Below are 23520 nucleotides of genomic sequence, written 5' to 3'. Positions count from 1 at the left end.
GCCATGCTTGCAGGAGAAATCTTCCTGCAATTTCAGATCCAACCTCCTCTGGGTTTTTTTTTTTTTTTCAGAAGATCCTCCTGTTTTGAGTCCCCCTGATGAAATTCGTCACCATAATGAAGTGAGCCAATAAAGACTGAGCTGTATGAATAAATCATGCGTTCAGACTTCTCCACGCTTCAAAGATTTATTTGTAATTTTCCATGAGGAGCGGAAAAGCAACATGCCAACAATGACCACTTTTAGAAGGGAAAGCATTGGCGTGAAACGTTTCAAAACGAGCCCAAATTCTCTTTGGACCATCGCGCTGTGTGCCAGAAAGTTGCTTTTTAATCCACTTCTTTTGATAAGACGATATGTGTTAGTTATGCCTCAAAAAGATGATTCAATAATGGCGATAAGTGGGGGATTCATGCAAAAACTCTCTTTTCAGGATACTAAAAGCTGCAGGTTTGATGGGACATGTTACCTAAATATGTGTTTTGTGTGATTATTTTTCCTCTCAAGGATACTAAAACAATTTCGGCTGTCTGCGTTTTCAGATCAAGGTGCAATAACTGCAGGCTTTTGTTTTGGGATGTAAAACACACCGACTGCATCGTGCATCCGTGCTCTTAGAAACGGAGGGAAAACGGTTACATGAAGACGTTCTGTTGCCAAGAGGAAACGGCTCTTGATGGGTCTAAAACAGGAGAACCTAATAGGGAGTAATGCAATAAAAGCAAAGCCCATGCAGTGGTAGTTAATCTCCTAAATCCCTCATTAAATCTTTGCCACAGATGGGTTTAGAGAAAGGCAGAAGGGCAGCACGTGTATATGCCCAGTGCCCCATCTGGGGCTAATCAATTAAAAGAAAAACTCAAATGTACTGAGTCTGAGATTACCAGACCAGTTTAATCCCCCGGTGACCAATCTGGGCTGTTTCCTCTAGGACTGTAACGTTCAACGGCGATTAACTAAAAACAACAAAAAAAAAAGTCCAAAGAGTTTGAAGCTTTTTGGAAACAAACAGATGAAAAAGTTGGTTTCTATGACGGTAGCTGCACGGGCAAAAGGCTGGAAAGAGATTTTCAACCTTCAGGCGTAAAAACTTGTGTAACGAGTGAGATTAAGAAAAACCCTTTTTTTATAAAGAGCAGATGATTTAACCTGATCTGATTCAGCAAATACTTGTTTTCCTTGCTTCAAAGTTTCAAATCTATAGAGGGAAACAAAATAAAGTCTGAACAAACTTGAGCACAAAACGGTTTTATGAAAAAAAAAAAGGACAGTCTAAAAAGCACGGTCTTTAAAATTCCAGAGGATATCCAGCCGTTTGTAAACGTTATAAATGTGTCCGGCTGAATGTTATGGAGATGAGCAACGCATGCTGTGAGTATTTGGAAAATGATGCGTTTCCTGTTTTTAGACTTAGTCATTCACGCCGAGCTAGAACAAAACATCGCGTATTAACTTCACAGAATGGAGCTCTTTTTAATTCAGATTGTTCCTAATTTCTGTGAAGCGCAGGCGGGGGACGTGAGTGTCGCACGTCCTACCGTTTTTTTTTTTTCATCCAATCTGGTATTTGAAGTACTCAAATTAAAGCTCAAAGTTGCCGTTTTAACCACATCGTCTTTCCATTTCAGAGGAAAATCACTCAAGTAGCCTAAACCAGGGTTATTCAAGTGGCGGCACGGGGGCCAAATCAGGCCCACGGATGAACTCATTTTGGTCCACCAATGGGTTAATTTGAACTAAAACTAGATTTTAAACCATAAAACAAACTTACTTAATGACAATAACTGCTGGTTGTCCAGCCTCTGAGCAATTTAATTGAATAGCCTCGACCTAAATAAAACTTAAAGTGTCAATGCGTAAAGGGAACTTAGAAAGCATTTTTATTCTGCATGATTCCGGCATATTTTTCTTGCTCAAACTTTAATGTATCCATACAAGTTTGTTTTTAATATCAACTTTTTAGGCTGAAGTGTCTGGAAAAAAAAAATAAAAGCAGATATGAATCGTTTTGTGTCTGAGTTGGGGAATTTTTAAGGGGAACTCTGGGTTCAAAGGCTGCTCCCAGTGCTTCCTACTACTAGCCTTGGAGTGCAATTTGAGTTTTAATGGGAGTCATAAAGCTCTGCGCGCTGATGAAAGTGACAACGCTGCTGATGAAAGTGACAACGCTGCTGATGATTGTAGAGCTTTTAGACAGTGGGGTGTGGGGGTTTGAGGGGGCGTGAGCAGCGTCATGTGAGCCAAGTTAGCTCGGCTTGTTTACGCGCTTGGATCCACGCCGGAGCCACTGTGAGACGTCATGGGGGTGTGTGCGGCGGGGGGATGGCACGCTCGGGCCAGCGGTTGTGGAGACTGTCACAGCCTTTGTACTGCAGCCTCAGAGCTCTGCAAACACACACACAGCCCAAACAGGAGCTGCGTGTTCTCTTTTTCTCTGGAGTGCTGTTTGAGAAGGAGCACAGTCTGCTCTCTCTCCTTGATTCTGTTTTTTTTTTTTTTTCTTCTGTAACATCAAGATGGCTATCTCACCTTATCGAGGAATAATTTGCTGTTTGTTCGGGGACTGATTTGAACGTTAAGAAGAACGTGAGCTTGGAGTCGTTCTGGGTTAGAGCCTCGCTGTGGGACCGTGGCTTGCCTCGGCGCTAATTGTCGGGTTGATGAACGTGGGTTGAAGTCCGTGAGTCATTGTTGATGTGACCGCATGACTAAGGAGGACCATAAGGCAAGTGACAAACATGCTGTGCTGTTGCAAGAATGCGTCATTTTTTTTTTCCCATTTTGTATTGATTTTGTATTGATTTTGTTGTCTTCGTGACCTGGTTTATGCAACTCTTCTAGATGCTCAGACACAAACTCAAGTTCGTGTCTCATTGTGGTCGCCTGATAATTTATTGATGCAGTAGAAGAAGCAGAATGTCTGTTCACAGCATCTTCTTATTGCTGCAAAATAAAAACATAGTAAAATATAAACAGGAAAAGGATGAGCATATTGCAATGTTTTGTGACGTTTTACAAGTTGGCATTTGCAGATTTGTCAGCGATATGACATTGAACCCAAATTGATGTAGCTGAATGTGAGCATAAATGCACAATAACCTGTAGATGATTAGTTTATGACAGCGTCATAGAGACGCAAAGTAAAAGATAATGGCATGAAGGATTGATCTGGGGTAAATTTATGTGATTCGTGGTATGCAAAAGATAATGAAAACCTTTTGTGAACTTAATCAGTTTAAATCATCACGTCTCACCTGATATAGAGGAATTTATTTATTTATTTTATTTGTTTATTTTTTATTTTTCTACCCACTTGAATATCTCGCACCAAAACCGTTAAGGTCCAGAAAAACACTCATCTCAAAAAGTACAAACATTCACCTGTTCTCTCAGTAACAGGGGGGTTTTGCTTGTGCAAAGTTGCAATAAGGACATTTTGAAAATTATTATTATTATTTTTTTTTTGCAAACAGGTGATTGTAAACACGAGTTCGTTCCAAAGCTTGAGTCTTTGAGGAGCAGAAATGGACGAATAACGTCCAGATGCGTGGGTAAAGCATTTAGGAAGTAAAATAAAAATCTTTACATAAAGAAATACACATGGAATTACTTTTTCTACATAGCTTTAATTGAAAAAATATAGGAAATCTGACATAATTTCAGTTTATGACGTTGAAGTCAGGTTTAAACTTGTGATCGCTGATTCTACACACAATAGTAAAACAGTTGAACACTAATTTTAAGTGTTTAATTTGGAAAATGTTCGTTGTATACTTGAGTTACATTTGCAAATTTTATCTAAGTGAGGTTTTTGTCATGATAGCCTTAATATAGAAAAGTCAAGCAGTTACAGTATTAAGATGCGTTTTCTGGAATAATGGGTCAAAAGGACATTTAATATCTCTATCCTCTGTTGCAGTGTCAGAAAGAGATGCACCATTGTAAGGTGGCCCAATCTTTACCGTTCCAGGATGTACATTCATAAAGAAAAATTAGGTCAGCACGACAAAGCATTAAATATATTTGAGTCATATTGTCTGCAATGAAACAGAACTCATATTCAACAATTTCCTGCAGGATCAATAAAGTTCTATCTTATCTTATCTTATAGACAATTTTTGTTTTTACCCTTTTTTTATATATCATCGTCTTAAAATGTCATTTGGCAACTTTGTTGAAGTCATTCATTTGTATAAGCCCATCGAATGGCGGGCGTATAATGGATTGATCCGTTTATTCATAAACTTTCTCGCGCCACACCCACAACTTCTGATCCGCTCACGATACAGGCGCATCTAAACCAGTAGAATATTGCGAATCAGATTTTTATTTTTATTTTAGGGCATTTCCATTCATTTTTAGCCCATTACCTAACCATTTTCAGTGGAATGTTTCTATGGTTTGTCACTCTGACGTATGACTCGTATAAGAGTAAGTTTCCTTTAACTCAAGTGATGAACCAGTGTTTTGTCGACGCAACAAACAACGTAGCAAAAGCAAAAATAAATCTTGAGGCTCTTTGTTAGCAGCAGCCTGTCACAAAGACACAGTTTGTTCCGATTTTTTTTTATTTTTTAGATAAAGCTAGAAAAAGAAATTAACACAGAGTTTTTGTTCCAACATTGTGATTCCCAGAGTTATTAGCTGAGAACTTGACATGGTCATTTTAATAATGATTCATCTCTCAGGTCTTTGCAGATAGTTTAATTTTTTGTATCTTTTTTTTTTTTTTTTTTTCGTTATGCCCTTCACAAAACCAGTTTAAAAGATAAAATTAAAGTTTGGTTCTGGTAAGTTGTTTAAAAAAAAACTAGGAAAATAACTTTTCAGCATACTCTACCGTAAACCCTTTAAAAAAAAAAACAGCCTAATGAAAAGGAGAATGAACAAAATAGCAATCTGGAAAAGAAAGACAAACATTTGGGTTAGGTGGGTTAGAAGAAGGGTTCCCAACGTGGGTCATGAAACACCAAATGTGTGTCAAAATGTCAGATTTTTATAAGTTGACATCTGAAAAGTTTGGGAACCACTGGGTTATAGATTTCTAATGGTGGTCAAACCCACCTTTCCTCATCGGATCCAACCAGCTCGTGTTGATTTGCTGATCACTTTTACCTTTTAGGGTCTGAATCAGCACTCTTAATCCAGAAAGAAATCAAAGGAATCCTAAAGCACACGTAAGAGCTGTGGTAGAAACGGTAGAAAACAGTCTCTAGATGAAAAGAGCATCACTTTTTGGTCGATGGTTTACTTTAATAGCCAGAAATAGCGTTAGCACATTGCAAGACTCGAGTCCCTTCGTGCATGTTTACAGTCACATTTCCTCTTTTCTATATTTAACTGCTTTGAGGTGTTTTTTTTTTTTTTCTTTCCTTCACTTCTCCCTTTGTTTGCTTTCGTGCATACGTTTTATTTACCGGTCGGCTAATTTGCTCACCTGTCTACCTGCTCGTGTCCTTCCAGTTTTTCTACTTTATCTGATGGGTTATGTTTCGCTGTGGTATGCAAATGCATGCAGCCATCAGCTGCAAGTGTGTGGAGTATTACAGAAGTGAAGAGGCGGAGGATGATCTGCAATTACTGGCTAATGACTCGGCTTTAATTATTCTTCATCTTGCACTTGACTTTCGTAGAGTTTTTGCTTTATCAAAACGATTAGCTGAGTTCGTCCTAATGTTTGAGTTTATTAAGGTTTCTAGAGGCTGTTATTGTGTTTATTTGTTACAGTTGCTGCCTCTCCACATCAAACACCCACTTTAAAGGAGCTGGAAATGCAGCGTGCTTCATTTCCAGTCGACCATTTTATTTCCAAGGAAGTTCTTGCCAAATAACGAGTTCTTGTTAAACAAAACTTTAGATCTTGTTTTTTTTGAAACCGTCATGCTGGAACACATCCGTTTCCTGGAAATCTCTTGGCTGGCAGTTATCTGATAAGTCAGACGACTGATTGAGTTGAACTCTTCTCTTGCAGGGTTGTCAGGGAAAGTGAGGGGTGCAATGAGGAGGCGCTGAAACGCATCAGTTCAAAGGTCACAGTCCTGCCGGGAAGCTAAAGCTGCAGGATGCAGACTCGGGATCAGCCGCTGGCCCTCACTGTAGCACAGCCGCTCTATTTTACAAACGGCAAAGAAGAAGAGGTGAACACAGGTAAGAGCTGGTAGATTTATTCTTTGCTTTAACTTGGGTCCGTTTCGTTTTATGGAGCCGCGGTCGTGTGATAGATTGGTTTGGGCGCCCTTCTGTGCATTCTGTTCTGCAACACTCAAACAGACTCGCACGTCGTAATTCTCCCTGCTCTGTTTAAAACCGCTTGAAACTTTAGGAGACACGTTTAAATGACACGAGAGAAGCACTTGCACGCTGCGTAGCTCACACTTTTATCTTGTTTTGACACGTGTGATCGCAGGTCAACATGTTTTGGTTCGTCACCTGCTTGTATTGCAGTCACAGTCTGAATCATAGGCGTGCATTTACCGTGCAACTTTTCTCTGACTGGCACACGCGTCCCGTTAGAGCTGAAGGCATTGATTAGAGCGTCTGAAATGACAGTGTCATGTGATGTATGAGGATGCTTTGCACACAGTGCTGCTAAGATAAAGGACATTCTTAAGCCTGCATATAGTCAATACATGCACTGATAGTATTGAACAAACAAAAGGACGTTTTCAAAATTCTTTTTTTGCTTTTGTTATTTTTATTGGAACACTTATTTATGTGTTTATTTTAGTTAAGAGGTTTACTTTCACATAAAAAGCTGATGGAGTCATTCGTTGTTTCGGTTTCAGTTCACAGCAAAGATGAGCTTGTTTCTCGTTTTTTTTTTTTAGAGTGAACAAACGCATTCAGCACCAGTGTTTTACAGTCACGCTGATCATTAGTTATACACAGTTTAAATAAAAAAAACAACAAAGGCAAATGTGTGCAAAAATGTCTCACTTGTGTCTACTAATGGTGTTTAGTTGTATTTGTAATGCACGTTTCTTTACATCTAAACTCTGAGTGCACAAAGATGAAACAAGTATTACATTTAAAATAATAAATGCACGTCTGCACACAGATTGCACTGTGCAAAATCCTGAGTCACTCATTTCGGTACCACTTTACAATAAGTCCCCCCTTATAGATGGCTAATAAATAGTTTATAAGCACGTTATTAATGCCATTTTACAAATCATTAATAATTGTTTATTATGCATTAATTAAGAGTGACAGAGAGACATATTTGAACAGTTTCTTGCCAAGTAGTGAGCCAAATCTGTTCATCTATATATTAAATCTAGATTTGTTATAGTTACTACCTTGTCAGCACAATAAGCATTTGTAAACCTAATTTTTTAGGATATAATATTAGTTGTAGATACTTATAATGCAGTGCTAAAGTTCAATATTAAATGCTAAAGAAATAGGTTTACAAATGCTTGTTGTGCTTACATGGTAGTAACTATAACAACTCTAGATTAAATATATAGGTGAACAGATTTGACTCACTATTTGGCAAGAAACTGGTCAGTTTTGTCTCTCTGTCACTCTTAATTAATGCATAATAAGCAGTTATTAATGATAAAGTGTTTATAGAGGAATTAATAATGTATCTGTAAACCATTTATTAGCATCTATAAGAGGAGCCTTATAGTGAAGTGGTACCTTCATTTCTTTGTTTTGTTTCCAAGCAGCCAGACTTTTTTGTAGTCTTTAAAAGTTGTTTTGATCAGCTTTTTAACAGATTTCCTAAAAGTCGTTTAAACAAATTATTTGAATCTTGGCTGGTTTTTCACTCATTTTCAATTTGACCATTTTCAGATTATTATTTTTATTTCTATAATTGGTGGTTAAGCCTCATAACATGACCTTTAATTTCAGACACAAAACATTTAAACTCAAATGATAAAATTAATGTTTTGTTGACATAACAGACAGCTCACAAGTGTAATGATTATTTAGGCAATTTGTTTTTCACAGTCTGTCACTAATTATTCCCATTTCTTTTACTGAATTTAAGAAAAATAGACGCATAGTTTGACACATAAAATCATATTTTAGCACCAACAAGTTAATTACCTAAAAGCTGAGAACTTGATGATGCATCTCTCAGGTCTTTGCTGTTTTGTTATTATTTTTAAAGACTTCACATGTAGATACTATAGAAAGATTGTAATGCCTGGTACTTTTTTTTTTCTCGTCCACTTGTCCACCTTCCTTATTTTGTTAAAAATGCATTATCATGGAGTGAACAAGCAGCCAAGACCAGAGAAAACAAAAATGAAAAACCTCCAGAAAGCTTTAAAACCTGTTATTGGAGTCTACTTTAAAATATATTACAAGGAAGTCTGACTGCTTGGAGGAAAAATGTATTTTAAAAATGTATTTTATACAGGAGGCAGAGAAGATTCTCACCACTTCAAGCTCCTAAATATAAAACCGCTTTAGCAACAATTATGTGTTTAAATAGTAAAAAAAAAAAAAAATTAGAAACATTTAATTTTGTTTGCCGGTACTTTTAACTTCTGGTGGGAGTTATAAGCTATTGCAGCTTTAACTGTTTTTATGTAATTTATAGTTAAAAAAAAAAAAGATTTTATTTATTGAATTAATTATTTTGTGCCTTAGACAAAAGGTCCACTAATCCCACAAAACATTTAGCTTTTGTCTCTGCAGTGGTTATGAGTATTTAGCACTCCAGCTGCTGCAAAATCATCTTTTCCCGTGTTCATGGAGCGTTTTGTATGCTTGCAGCCTTTTCTGTAAATTCTGCAACCGCTGTATATCCCATCAGTCTCTTTTTGAGCAGAGCTTTAACTTGATTGAGCTCACAGTGAGTTTGGAGTAAACAATCAGTGACACAGATTTAGTCACTTATGTGGCTCTCCAACCAGCTTTCTGATGCATTCGTGACATCCGGGGGAAAATCCTGAATAACTAACAAGTTAACTGTCTTACCTAGAGAAGGGAAAATGCTGATAACCTTTTGCAGCAGGTTTTACATTAAAAACGCTGCTACTTCTCACTAATTCAGGTCAAGGTTCAAAACATAAGTAGCCCCTGGAGTAATAGAATGCATGTTTGTCATATCCTGGGCATGTTTAGATGATCTGACTTAATCTTAGCAATAGAAATAATGCATATAATACACCATATTATCTTATTATTGTTTAGTATATTCAACCCTTATTTATACAGGTTAGTCTCACTGAGTCCCGAGGACTCGTTTTCAAGAGACGCCTGTTTTTAACAAGGAGTGACGACAACTGTAGACAATCATAAAATAACGTATATAAATTGAATAAATAAGTGGAAGAAAATTATATAAAAAATGTAACAAAAACAGCTACATTGTAAAGTGATGTAAAATACGAAAAACAGGAACATGTGCTTAGATTATGTGTTGAGGATAACTGTCAGGCACTACCACATCAAATATTACGTCAGTGCCTGCAAAAATGGCTGCTCACAGTCATGTTTGTACTTGATAACATTATTTGGGTGTACGGCCATCTTGAATCAGGTTGAGTCCACAAAGTAATCAGTTGTAGATGTGCTGTGCATCTAATAATTACTTTCCAGAAGTTCCATTAAAATCTGTGCAAAGGTTAATGAGATATTTTGCTAACACACATACATACAGTACACATCCATATATCTTAGATCTTTGTATACTGTTTCTTTTTTATAGTTTACGTTATTGCTATTTTTGGGTGTAACTGGGACCCTGTGTACACAGCTTCGTTCCACCTCATGTACCACATGCGATGTGAATGAACCTTGACCCTTGACCCTTGAACTCAAGCTTAGTGGTACCGCAAAGCTGGTTATCAACTGGATAGGTCAACTGAGAGTTTCTAAATCTGGATACGTGTGCATTTATGTGAAACTGGTGAAGTCCGAAACAAAAGAAATCCCAAAAGAAAAAGGCAATTGAATGTATCTAATCAATAGGCTTATCGATTAGACTCCCTTATCAATAAATCACAAGTAAAAGGTAAATGGGCTGTACTTATATAGCACCTTTCTATCTTATGAAGATACTCAAAGCTCTTTACACTACAATCTGTGTCCACATTTACCCATTCATACAGCTCTATACTAGATCTATACAAAGACTAATCAGAGCTTTATCACATTCAGACACCGATGGGACACACATCAGAGGCAATGAGGGGTTCAGTGTCTTGCCCAGGGACACTTCAACATGTGACTGCTGGTGGAATTGAACCCCCAACTCTTGCATTGGAAGACAACTGCTCTAACCACTCAGCCACAGCCGCCCCAAGTAAATCAGACATTTGCCAATTCGAATTTCACTAAATTAATGTGCTGCAGGTGTGGCTTGATGTAAAAACGAGTACAAGCTTTAGTTTTATTATTTCAGATTAGTTTTCAGCTACATTCATTCAACCTTTATTTATACAGTAGTCTCAGTGAGTCACGAGGACTCATTTTCAAGAGAGAGCTGCATCTTTAAACTTATTTTGTTCTAAAAAAGGAACTGAAAATAATTACAATAAATCTAATCCAGAGGGATTGTTGTAAAGCGATTTTTCTGTCATTTAGTCTCTTAAAAGATTGCATTTAAAGTGTTACTTTTGAGTATTTAAAATATTTTTAAGAGTATGAACATACAGGAAAAACAAGTTTACGCAATGTGATGCGCTCATACATTGATTCTTGATGAATAAACTGTAGCGAAATCTTTTATAATGTAAATGAATTTAAGAAAGATAAGAAATCCCAATCTTCACCATCTACTAGGAATAAACCTTTTTGTTTTCATAGAGCAATAATTGGTTGAAGAAACGTTGCTTTTAGATTTGTCGGTCTCTTAAAAACAGCCCCAAGTTGCTGCCGTGAATGTCCAGCACAGACGTGAACCAGCTTAGAAACACTGAAAATCCCAATCTGAGCCTGAAGTTCTCTCACTGAGCCACCAGTGCCGCTTCATTCTGCAGGACCAGGATTGATTTCTTGTCTTGCTGTTATCAGCAAACACTCATCAACCAACATGAGCTGAAACGTGCAATAAAATTAGTCCCAAGTTTCTTAGATCAAGAATAAATCAAAGCTGACAAACCTTACACAACTGTTTTTTTTATTTTATTTTTTTAATCAAATTTATACTCAACACTGAATGCAGCATTCAGTTGCTTTGATTATATAAACAGTGCAGGAACTGAGTCATCACTGAGGAAAACTGTTCTTACATTTCTCTGCACAGTTTCTCGTAGGTAGGGAATTTAATAAGTGTTCAGTTTTACAGAGGTTACCTAAACGCCACATACTTTACTATATTTTGGTAACATTACAGAGCTCCTCTTATAGAAAAAAAAAAAATGCACGAACGTCTCATTCAGTTTCGCTTTCTGCTCTGCACTTTCTCCAGCCCACGAGCGATAAACCTGCCAAGTTTTAAAATAGACCCAACGAAAAGCCAGCAGATCGTAAACATGCGCACTCAAGAGTTGCCTGTTCACTTTAAACAATCACGGTTTTTTGCATGTTGAAATTCTGTTTTGTGACTCTTCAACTTTTACGCGACAGGAGTAGAAGAATCTTGAGGAACGGCAGGTGTACGTGTGTGCATTCACGAGACAAAGTGAACATCGTTTATCTCCCGTCTCCTCTTGTTAAACAGAACGTGTTCCCGCTGGAGTCTCCAGGGATCCAGCAGACTCACAACAGTGGAAAACAGCACTCCCAATGCTTTAAATGTAGTCTCCCACAGGCAAAGTGAACAAATCTTACCATCAGGAGGAACATTAGTGATGTTATGTAACGTTGTGTAGCCTGCTGTGCACTCGAGACAAGTCCTATAAATAATTCCCTGTGAATTCAGCGCTTATGAGCTGCATTGATCTGGCTTCATGTGTGCTAAATTCTAAATTAAAATCATCTTGGGCTCATTTTATCAGTAATTAATTATTTAAAACTGACTTCTTTTTTTTTAGATGCCGAGTCCATGGAGGAGGAGTTCATCTGGGAGGAGTATATGGAGGAGACGGGAGCCGACGCCGCCCCTCACACCACCTTCAAACATGTATGATCATCGCCATTATTTCTGATCCTTTAAGCACAGTCTTGCAGATAAGTGCCACATGCAGAGAGCCTTTAACAACACTTTAGAAAGTGCTGTGTGAGGGCCTTTTAATGAACTTGTTTGCTGTTTGTTTCCTTGTGATGCAACTTGTTGACCGACCTTTGCTTGGTTTTTAAAACAAATGTATTTAACCACTTGAGCAGGAAAACACAGGAGACTGTGATGACGCAAAAAAGCACCTGGGAAAATATATTTGGACTTTGGCTGGAGTTTATTTTATTTTGTTTTTTTAAGTATTCATTGGAAACTGAATGAAAAGTTGTAAGCAAAGTTTCACTCTGAGGGGGATAAAGCATGAAGGCACATATTTTAGTGTTGACTTTCAACTTTTCTATTTTTGCTCCTAATTTAGTGTTTAAAATATGATTGAAGTCATCATTTAAAAAATTGTTTTATGAAATAATGTCCAACGCAAACCAAACTAGAGAAATTGCATTTCCTGTGAAAATGCAGTGTGAATGTTTATTGCTGAAGAACTTGCTGAAAAACAGCTGAAATTAGCCAAAAAAAACTTGCTGAATTGTAGCTGAAATAGAAGAACCAGCCTAAGTTAGCAGAAGAAAGCAGAAAGAACATATATTTGCTGAATTAGGTTTAAATAAGTAGAAATGAGCACAAAAATTAGGAAATTAGCTTAAAAAAAAAAGGCTGAATTTAGCAAAAAATAGCTGAAAAGTAAATGAAAAGGCTGAAAGACGCTTAAAGTTCCAAATGGAAGTAAAGGATCTGAAATGAGCTAAAAAAAAAAAAAAAGGTAATTAGCTGAAAAAGCTAAATTTAGCACAAAACAACTAAATAGTAGCTGAAATAGCATAAAAAAGCCTAAACTAGCAGAAAAAAGCTGAAAGGAGCATAACAACTGAAATTAGCATAGTTATTTCATCTGAAAGTAGCAGAAATTACCACATAAAAGTTGAATTTATCAGAAAACAGCTGAAATTAGTGAAAAAAAATTAAAGTAGCTGAAAAGGTAGCACAAGCTGTTTGCTGAAAGAAGCAGAAATGAGCACAAAAAGTGGAAATTATCTGAAAAAAGCTGAAAAGGCAACAACAACAAAACCCCCAGCTGAATTGTAGCTAAAAAGCAGAAAGAAGCTTAAATTACCAGAAAAGTGGAGAGAGCACATTTTATCTGAGTTAGGCTGAAAAAAGATTAAATAAGTATAAAAAATGTGGAATTTGCTGAAAAAGCTAAAATTAGCATAAAAACAACTAATTAGTAGCTGAACTAGTAGAAAAAGTTGCATAAATAAGCTGAAAGAAACATAACAAGCTGAAATTAGCAGAAAGAAGTTAGAAGAAGCACCAAAATGTAGTTAGCAGAAAGCTGAAAGGAGCACAAAACAGCTGAAAAAAAAACAACAGAAAAGATTAGCTGAAAGTAGCTGGAAAAAAGTTTAAATTTGCACAAAGAAGCTGAAAGCAGCTGAAGCAGAACAAAAATGTGAAAGGAGCAGTAAAAGTTTGTAAACAGATCTAAAGATCTGAAGGATGTAAAATGAGTTCAATTCATTTTCTATGAGGAAAGAATGGCAGAAAGGGCTAAATATTTCAAAAAGCTAATAAAGTTGCACCAATACCAAAAGTCACAGCAGGATTGTTCTGAAAGAGCTGAACGTTTTGATTTATGGTTTGTTGAAACGGCACAAAAACTGTGGAACGAGAAAGATGCTGAAAAACGCACAGAAGGAAAATGGATCACAACAGAGTGAATGCTCCATAAACATTCACACAGTTATGACAATTGTTAAAAATAAACAAAAAGCTGCAACTTTTGCTTGTTGTTCCAGCAGAGACAACACATAATGGTCAAAATGGGTTTTAACATTTTAAACATTTCTACATTAGTTCATAGAAAACACTGTTGTAGGAACTGTAATGGTGCATCATTTAGGAACTTTTTCAACCCTGTTGTGAATATTTCAGGGTCCAAATCTGTGAGAAACGAGTGATAAATGAGTAACAGGGACTTTTTAAAATACTTGTTTAAATTTTGATCATAGACAACAATAAACATGAGCAGAAAGAGGTTTCTGTTTACTTCTTCAGTCAATACAATTCAAAAAATAAACAAAATACACATCTGTAGTCATTGCTCGAAGCTCTTGTCATGTTTGTTTTTATGTAGTTTGTTTAGTTTAATATTTGTTTCTTGCCGGATAAAACTTTTAAAACCCTTAACTGCAGTAAAACACCTTTTGCTCATCTTTTAACTTAAACCTTAATTTTACTTTTAAATAATATTTAAAAAAATCAAGATATTTCCAATAGCTTGTGGAGTGTGTAAAGTATTAGACGTTTTTAGATAATTTGGAGTACACATTTTATCGTTGAAGTCATTGATTTAGTTCATATGTAATGTTTTTAACCATAATATATCCACAGTCAACAGGAGCTACTCAAAGGGCAAATATTTATTATGAAAAATATTGATGGGAAAATTCAAGTTTACACAGAACTGGCTCATTTCTTGTTTTTTTTTGTTGTTTTGGGTTTGATGTGTATTTGTGGGTTACACACTCAACAAATAGTTTTAATTTGTAGCCCGTGCTCACCACCTCACTTTTAAATGCGTTCATCTTTTTAATTGAATCATCCCAGAAGAGTCAGTTTAACCATCTGACAACTGATGCACATAATGCTGCATTTTGTGCCATTTTAGCCTTTCTTTTATTTATTTATTTGCATGTACATGACGGATTATCGATATGAAATACATACATTTTTCTGAACATTACTCCTTAACCAAAAAAGGATACAGCTCTGCCTCCATTGACAGGTGCAGGTTGGTGCATCTATTCTGGCTGTGAGGGTTTTATCCATTAGATTATCGTTTGTTTGACCGACAAAGCAGCTGTCAGCTCCAATGAGGCTCTCAGCTGCTCCAGCCGGAGAGGTGGAATCGTTTCTGCTTTGGATTTTAAAAAGCAGCTAGTGTAATGAGGACAGGATTACAATCTGCGGGGTTTACGAGTGCCCTGATGTTGGACAAACTGAGTGGTGATTTGAATTCTCAGGGGAAGCTAAACTGCCTTGTTGGTACGTCAATTGAGTTACAGGCAAACGGACCATGAATTCCCCAGAAAAATGTGATTTAGTGAAGTGCTGCCCTCGTTTTTCCTCTCTCTCTGCTTGAGCAAATTGAAACAATGATTTCTGTTGGGCCCTTACACAACACACGCACACAGCCCCACACACAGGCAAGACTTAGCTGCTGAGGCTGCCCTCTTACATAACCCAACCAGAGAGGAATACAGCGCATTTGCATTGTTGCAGCAGGAAGTCCCAGGGCCAACTGCATTGTGTTTATTTCTAAGATGTTGCCATATCCCTTCATTTGTGTTTTAGTGAGTAACGCATGTGAACATCCTGTTAGGTTTGTAGCGCTCTCAAGAACTGAATACGGCTGGAGACATGTTTTGTGCATTTATCTGCGTTAACAGAGCTTTGGTTTGAAGATGCTCCTGAAAGTCAAACATCTGTGTGGGGATTGTTAAAACCGCCTTGCTTAAAGCAGAATCTGACTTCAGTTCTGTTGTGTTGCTATTTTCTAAATTGCATTCACATTCAGTTTTAATTCATAAGTGGCAGGATTTTAAGCACTCTTGTTTCTATTCAGCCATTCGTCTTACACTGTACTCATTGTTTTTGATGTAAAGTTTTGGATGCAGCATGTCGAATACATCACGTGTGGCTCTAACAGGAATAGCTCTGACTGTCCATCCATCCATCCATCCATTTTCTTTCGCTTATCCGGGGTTGGGTCGCGGGCGTAGCAGCCTAAGTACGGAGGCCCAGACTTCCCTCTCCCCAGCCACTTGGGCCAGCTCTTCCGGGGGAATCCCGAGGCGTTCCCAGGCCAGCCGAGAAACATAGTCCCTCCAGCGTGTCCTGGGTCTTCCTCTGGGCCTCCTTCTGGTGGGACGTGTCTGGAACACCTCACCAGGGAGGCGTCCAGGAGGCATCCTAAACAGATGCCCAAGCCACCTCAACTGGCTCCTCTTGATGTGGAAAAGCAGCGGCTCTACTCTGAGTCCCTCCCGGATGGTCGAGCTTCTCACCCTATCTCTAAGGGAGAGCCCAGACACCCTGCGGCGAAAACTCTTTTCAGCCGCATGTATCCGAGATCTCATTCTTTTGGTCACAACCCAAAGCTCGTGACCAAAGATGAGGGTAGGAACGTAGATCGATCGGTAAATTGAGAGCTTCGCCTTTTGACTCGGCTCTCTTCACCACGACAGACCTGTACAGCGCCTGCTTCACTGCAGACGTTGCACCTATCCGCCTATCAATCTCACGCTCCATTTTTCCCTCATTCGTGAACAAGACCCCAAGATACTTGAACTCCTCCACTTGGGGCAGGACCTCCTCCCTGACCTGGAGAGGGCACTCTACCCTTTTCCGGCTCAAGACCATGGCCTCGGATTTGGAGGAACTGATCTTCATCCCGGCCGCGTCGCATTCGGCTGCGAACCGCTCCAGCGAAAGCTGCAGATCACGAATTGATGAAGCCAATAGGACCAAATCATCTGCAAACAGCAGAGACGCAATCCTAAGGCCACCAAAACGGATCCCCTCAACACCTTGGCTGCGCCTAGAAATTCTGTCTATAAAAGTTATGAACAGAATCGGTGACAAAGGGCAACCATGGCAGAGTCCAACTCTCACCGGGAACAAGCTCAACTTACTGCCAGCGACCAGGCTCTGACACCAGTCATACAGGGACGTAACAGCCCGTATCAAAGGGCCCGGTACCCCATACTCCCAGAGTACCCCCCACAGGGTTCCCCGAGGGACGCGGTCCAACGCCTTCTCCAAGTCCACAAAGCACATGTAGACCGGTTGGGCAAACTCCCACGCACCCTCCAGGACCCTGCTGAGAGTGTAGAGCTGGTCCAGTGTTCCACGGCCAGGACGAAAACCGCACTGCTCCTCCTGAATCCAAGGTTCGACTATCCGACGGACCCTCCTCTCCAGAACCCCCAAATAGACCTTACCAGGGAGGCTTAAGAGTGTGATTCCCCTCTAGTTGGAACACACTCTACGGTCCCCCTTTTTGAATAGGGGGACCACCACCCCGGTCTGCCAATCCAGGGGAACTTCCCCCCAAAAAAATCCTTTTTTGTTGTTTACCTTACAGTGTGGTGATGATGTCACACTAACGTTCAAGCTGTCTAAACTTTCCAAATTGTGCACAAACTTCTTACTCCCACAAACTTATACTTATTTTCCAGGTTATACATCATTCGTAGGGATTTTAATCTTATTTTGCCCAGTCTGTTCCTCAATGGTATATAACTGTTTTCTCTCAAATCCAGCGTGACTCTCATTGACTTCCACTGCATCAAATGAAGGTTGTTTTTGAGTCATATTCTACAGAAAACACTGAGAACATGCCATGACGAACTCTTTATGCCATTTATAGTCCATTTTTCTCATCACCTGTTTGAGTTTTCACAACAACCGTTTTTTGAATGTATTATTGTCTGACTGTCTTATTATGAGTGCTATTACAAAGTAAGAGGTGTATGGTTACCATGGTGACCCTAACTTTTCTAGCTAAGCATGCTGTGGAAAAAATATGTTTAATTGCTTGTTAAGATTTATTAGAACTCCATTTTTTTCCACAATTTTCTGTCGCAGACACCAAAAACATCATATTTGTAGTCAGTTCGTTTAATTATCTGGAAGCTCTTGAGTTCCTAAACGCTTAGGCAGAAATTGCTTTGAGACGTTGCTTTTAAATCTAAGTGTTAAAAAACAAAAAAATAAGACCGTTTTTAAAACTATCATAGCAAGCTGAAACCTACATTTAAGGCAATTAAATCAGTTACTTTTATTATTTCACTCCAGAGGGATATCTTATTAAAAAATATGCTCAAAAATGAATCGGCTAAAGCAAAAATACTTTGATTTTTAATGACGTCCAGTGGGGCTAATTAAAACAACAAACACAGAATTGTTATAATGAAGCAATGGAGATCATGTTAGTCTCACATTTAATGCCGTCAGCCGTCATCACTGCTTTCTGTTCTGTTCTAGTGAAATCATCAAAGCTTATCTTCCACAGTTTCTTCCAAAGTAAATAAAAATAGTAAGACAGCTGTATTCACGAGCTGTGCATTACTTCCTGTCAATTTGTTTTCGTGCGTAAAATGAGCAAGTTCCCGTAAAACATTTTCCTTCTTTATGAAAGTAAATATTTGCGCTCGTGACTAGTTCACCCTCTATTTAGATCAAGAGGAATGTGGCCTTCTGAGTTTGCCTTTTTGCTTTCTAGTTCCACGTTTGAAGCAGTTTAGAAAAAGTTGTTCGCGTCAACTTTTGATTGAAACACATCAAACTGCACCGCAGGAGGATGTTGTAAGGACAAATGAGCCTAAAAAAAAAACACGCTAACATTTATTTATTGAGGAAAAACCGTGTTTTGTTTTCCTGTAACGCCAAACCATGTTTTAAAACAGATCAGAAGATGATATATTTCCTTTACTGTCACATGTAGGTGGAAATCAGCCTCCAGAGCAGCTTCCAGCCGGGTATGAAGCTGGAGGTGGCCAATAAGGGCAGCCCAGAGACCTACTGGGTGGCCACCATCATCACCACATGTGGCCAGCTGCTGCTGCTGCGCTACAGCGGCTATGGCGACGACCGCAAGGCCGACTTTTGGTGTGACGTCATGACAGCCGAGCTGCACCCGGTAGGCTGGTGCTCCCAGAATAAGAAGACGCTAATGCCCCCCGAAGGTAGGAAGAACCTCTTGGACAATCTTCTTACACACACACACAAAATCCCACGTGATGTATTTTGTAGTGCCTCAAAATGGATGAATTATCTGTTAAAGCCCAACTTGAACCAACCAAAAGCTGCAGTTCTAAAGCTTGCGTTAATCTTTCGGTAAAGGTGTGGATTGCTCTGAACGTCGCTGACTACTTGGATTCTCTCTTGATTGTGCTTTTGCTAATTAAGCTAATTTGCAGGGTAACTAAAACCTTGCAGTTTGGGTAAATAAACTACATATGGTGTTTTATAAGGACTGGTTTGCAAAAATGGACATCAGTGAGCGTGTAGGTGTCGTAGTTAGTCAAACATGTAAAAACCCTTATTTACTCCGTCTGTGCAGCCATCTTCATAAAAGTATCATCATCTTAATCAGGTCTATCTGGTCGAGTATCTTTCTGACACACAGAGCGTGTCACTTGGACTTTTATATTTATTTTGTGCAATGCCATATTTTTGTAAATTGTTTGCACCCCTAGAAGTCACAGTAAACTGTATATATCTGTAACAGTCTTTAACTTAAGGTTTTACTTTTAGCTTCATTACTTGTTCATCCCAGTTTTTCTTGGGGGTTTTGATCAAGTTTGCTCCTCTGGTTATTAGTCACTGCAGTCACTTCAAGAACACGTTTATTTGTCCTGTTTTCCATTTTCTATTTATTCTGTACCAGATTTTATTTACAGTGTAACAAAGCTACAGCGTACTTATGTCAAACAAAACTAATTTAAAGTAAATTTTCAGTTTTTTTAAGTATTTAAAGCACAAATGTACAAATAATAGTTTCATTAATGCAGTTAAGTACAACTTTTGGCAAAAACACTCCCGTTCAAACTGTAAAAAATACTTTATTTTAGGTTATGTAGTACATTTAAAACGACTTTAAAATTTAAAGTTTTTTTTTGTTTTTTTTTGTTGTTCTTGATTTGTTTTAATTCCCGTCAGATTGCAGAAAAGTTTACACTTTAATTTGATGTTGTGCAAAAATATAAAACAAGTTTCTTTGAAGAGCTAAACAATTATTAACAATTACGCATTCAATTTTTTTTTTAATTGAACGCATTAAATTTTGTGGAAAATAAATCAAGTGGAAGAAATAATAAAGCGCATGTTAAAAACGACTTCATTTAAAATCTCAATAACATTTAAAATGTGAAGATGCGTGACTAAAACTGCATCTAATTATCATTTCTTCACGACCTTTTCTAGACATTTGTTTTACACATGGCAGAGAAACATCAGTGATTCAGCTCTAAGTAAAACTGTAGTTTGCTTCTTTTAAGATGAACGGCAAGACAAGCTGACATTCTTCAAACGTTGCTTTAAATAAACTAAGTAGGAAAACGAGTTTTACTGACAAAAGGCTGGATTTTTAAAGACATCCTGTTCGTTTTCGCTCGACACACCGTCCCCACACATTCACAAATACAGAATTGATCATTAACGTGTTTCTAAGAGCGAATTTCGCCTCAGCTTGGTTTGAAATAATCCTCAGTGACGTTTTTACAGAGGACATTTTTCTAACTGCTTTGACCAGAGACCATTTATTTTCCTCCACACTTCCTGGCTGATGGATGGCTCGTGCCTCGGTTGTTGTGGAGACGACCTGAATACGTTTCTGTCCGACGGGTGTCCAGCACCTCCATATGTCCTTCTTTCTTTTCGTCTGTTCTCTTCCTCGGCAACTCGCAGCTCAATAAATGGCTAAATTGAGTCCACTTCATTTACATCTCAGAAACATATCCGTCTAAAAAAAAAGTGATTAAAATGTACTTTTGTACTAGAGTTGTAGTATTGTTCGCCAAACATACCGCTGAAAGTAAAATGTTTACTTGTGACCTTGTCATTGTGAACAGGTTTTCACGTTTGACTGTAATTTCAACATAATTACAATTAATTAATTATAAACGTTATAAGAATTAGGGTTGCCAAACCCAGATTGTCATCTTCAAATAATTTGATGTGATTGGGAGAACTTTTAAAAAAAGTAATACCGAATGCATTTGCTGTTTATAGTTTAATTTTTAGTTGGTTTTTTTTAAATATCTGGTAACAGCAAATCATGACGAATTTGTCATGATTGGATTTGTGCCGTTCATCATTTAAGCAACATTTAACCAAACCGACGGTCCTATAAGTTCAGAAATCTAAACTCATTCCCAGTTATTGAACACTGTCCTCCTTGATCTCCTTTAAAAAAAAACACTTTTTGATTCCGCCAGATGTCTTCTGGATTTAGTCGCCAAAGTTGATCTCAGTCAAGTTTGTTAATCCTTTTATCTCCAAAATATGCTGCAGGGTGTTTAAAAATATGCACCAGGTCTATATCTGACTGAATTCACAACCCGTGGAGCCTGATGCAAACAGGAAGTCAGACACAAAAATGGAGGAATTGGCTGTTAAATGTACTGGTAAATGGGAAGAAATTAAACATCACTAATATGAGCGATTACCGTAAGTTGTTTTTGGACCCCCATATACTTTTACGAACACGAGTAAATTATTAGAAAGAACTAAATGTAATTTTTGTGATGAGGCGAACAATAGATTGTGTAACAAAGCAGCATAGAAGACTCAAATTATTTACTATTATTAAAAAAAAAAGAGATATAAGGTCATATCAGCTGTCTGAGGCTGACAAACTCAAACTAGCTGAATGATATTGTCATCCAGATCAGCTAAAACCTTTAGTTTTACACAAAAACTAAATAAACCCTGCAATTATCTTCAGATAATGACCTTTACATCGTCTTAGCATAGAAGGCTAGTTCAGCCACGACTAAATTTAGTTGTTTTAAAACATAATTTTCTGAAGCTAATTAGCATATTTCTATGAATAAACACATGAAATTGTTGTTTTGTTCTTCATCATATGTGCATCTAAAAAAAAAAATATATATATCTAACTTACATGAGGCTGAACGTTAGTGAGAAATTTAACTTTTATAACGAAAAAATTCAAGCGCTACAAGTTTGTGTTGTACAGAAGCCAAGAAGGGACACGGTCAGAAACGCAATTTCACGAGTTTGTCTTAAGGTAGGTTAAGATGTTTATTTATTTTGCCTTAGAAAAGCTAATTTTCTTGTGATAACAACAAAAAAAAAAGGCTTCAAATTTGCGACTAAATAAAATTGGTTGCTTCTCATTAAAAAGTCAGGAAGGGGAGCTGGCAGCTGATTCAAGCTGCAAAGTGTCACATCAGAGAACATGATCAACACTTTACTGCTACAGATCATCTTCAAGTGTTTAGTGATGGCGTCACTCATTTCTGCAACAAAATCATCTCGTTGCTTAGAGAAAAAAAGCAGTTTTCTGAAGATATCTCGTTATCTAAAAAAAACTACATTACATACTTGTAATCTCTAGAAAATAATTTCAAAATGAAAACCAACAGATACATCAAACATTATTCGTGTTTTTAGTGTGGCTATTAGGCAACTAATAATTACGTTTCACATTAAATTTGTGAGGAAAAATGTGTTGTCTTACAGGTTTGTTACATCTAAAATGTAATGCTGCATCGCAACATGTTCAGTGATGCAACCAGAGGCTCAAACAGCGCAATAGACACTTTTTGTTGCTCCTACCAGATTGTGAATATAATCTTAGAGAAACTCTTTGTTTCTGTCATTGTGTGCGTATTTCAGTGTTGATCAGTCCGCTTGAATATGAGGCGTGTGTGCGTGCGTTTGTACCTGCTTACATCTGTTAACCTGTCTTATTTATATCCTTTCCATTTGTGTTTTATTTCTCAGATAACATTTACCTAAGAAAAGGTAAGCTGCTCTATCAGAGCCTTTGATTAACTCGTCTTTCCGGCTCATTAGCTGCCAACGTGAAATTAACACAACTGTTAGGTGTCAGTGCTGCATGTGCAGTGTGCTTGCTCCTCCTTCCTCTTCTCACCTCCCTGCTGGGAGTAACCACAGCTCAGTTGACTCGCTTCGCTTCTTCTCGCATGTGACTCCTTTCTAGCCGAGTGCTGAACGAGTGCGTGTTGGGCAAGTGATATCATGTACACACACACACACACCGCTGGTAGTGGCTGCTGAGCCGGAGCTGTGCGCCGATGATAACTGGTGCAAAATGACGCGGCTCAGACACAAACCGGGCGATCTGATAAAGACTCCTCATGTGCAGCAGACGAACCGAGTCAAACGGAAGAAGGTCACGAGTCCACGTGAGGCGGAGGCAGATCAGAGGTTAAAGACCTGTCTGCTTGTAAAGCGTGTCTGGCAGATCAAATCATGCTTTATTTTTTTTTACTTTTTCGACGTTAACTTCTGATGGTGAATCGGTTTCCAGTTACAGAGCGGCTTTCACAAAAGGAAGAGTTCACCAGCAAGCACTTGATTCTGTCAGACTTTACTAAACATCCTGTTGGCTGGCAAAAAAAATAAAAATACACTAATTTAAAACCACACAACCTCTTTATTGCTAAGAAATGCTGCTATTTAAAAAGATATACACGTTCAGACCAGACCACAGTAGGAGTCCCAGTTCACCAGATCAAAATAAATTCCTAACTGGACTATGAGCTGTTAAATTTCAATAAAATCAACATTTTTTTTACTTGTTTTCTAGCATTTATGCAAGACAAGTTGGGAGAAAAGCATTCAGACTGGACTCATTGTTGTGTTTAAACACATGTTCCTTG

General features: G+C 38.0%; 1 protein-coding gene across 1 annotated transcript in view; it reads left to right on the top strand.

The window, feature by feature from the left end:
- Positions 1-6047: 6047 nt before the first annotated feature.
- The window catches only part of sfmbt2 (Scm like with four mbt domains 2), a 60254-nt gene continuing 42781 nt past the window's right edge, over positions 6048-23520 (top strand). The window contains exons 1-4 of the mRNA XM_037696084.1: positions 6048-6147; positions 11940-12028; positions 18591-18831; positions 22619-22639. Of these exons, the coding sequence (XP_037552012.1) occupies positions 6063-6147; positions 11940-12028; positions 18591-18831; positions 22619-22639 (436 nt within the window). The 5' untranslated portion in view covers positions 6048-6062. The remainder of the gene's footprint in view (positions 6148-11939; positions 12029-18590; positions 18832-22618; positions 22640-23520) is intronic.

Source organism: Nematolebias whitei, chromosome 22 (genome assembly GCF_014905685.2).
Source record: "Nematolebias whitei isolate Nwh7 chromosome 22, NemWhi1, whole genome shotgun sequence".
Classification (NCBI taxonomy): Eukaryota; Metazoa; Chordata; class Actinopteri; order Cyprinodontiformes; family Rivulidae; genus Nematolebias; species Nematolebias whitei.
Note: the sequence above shows the minus strand (reverse complement) of the source record. Positions and strands in the feature narration are given on the sequence as shown.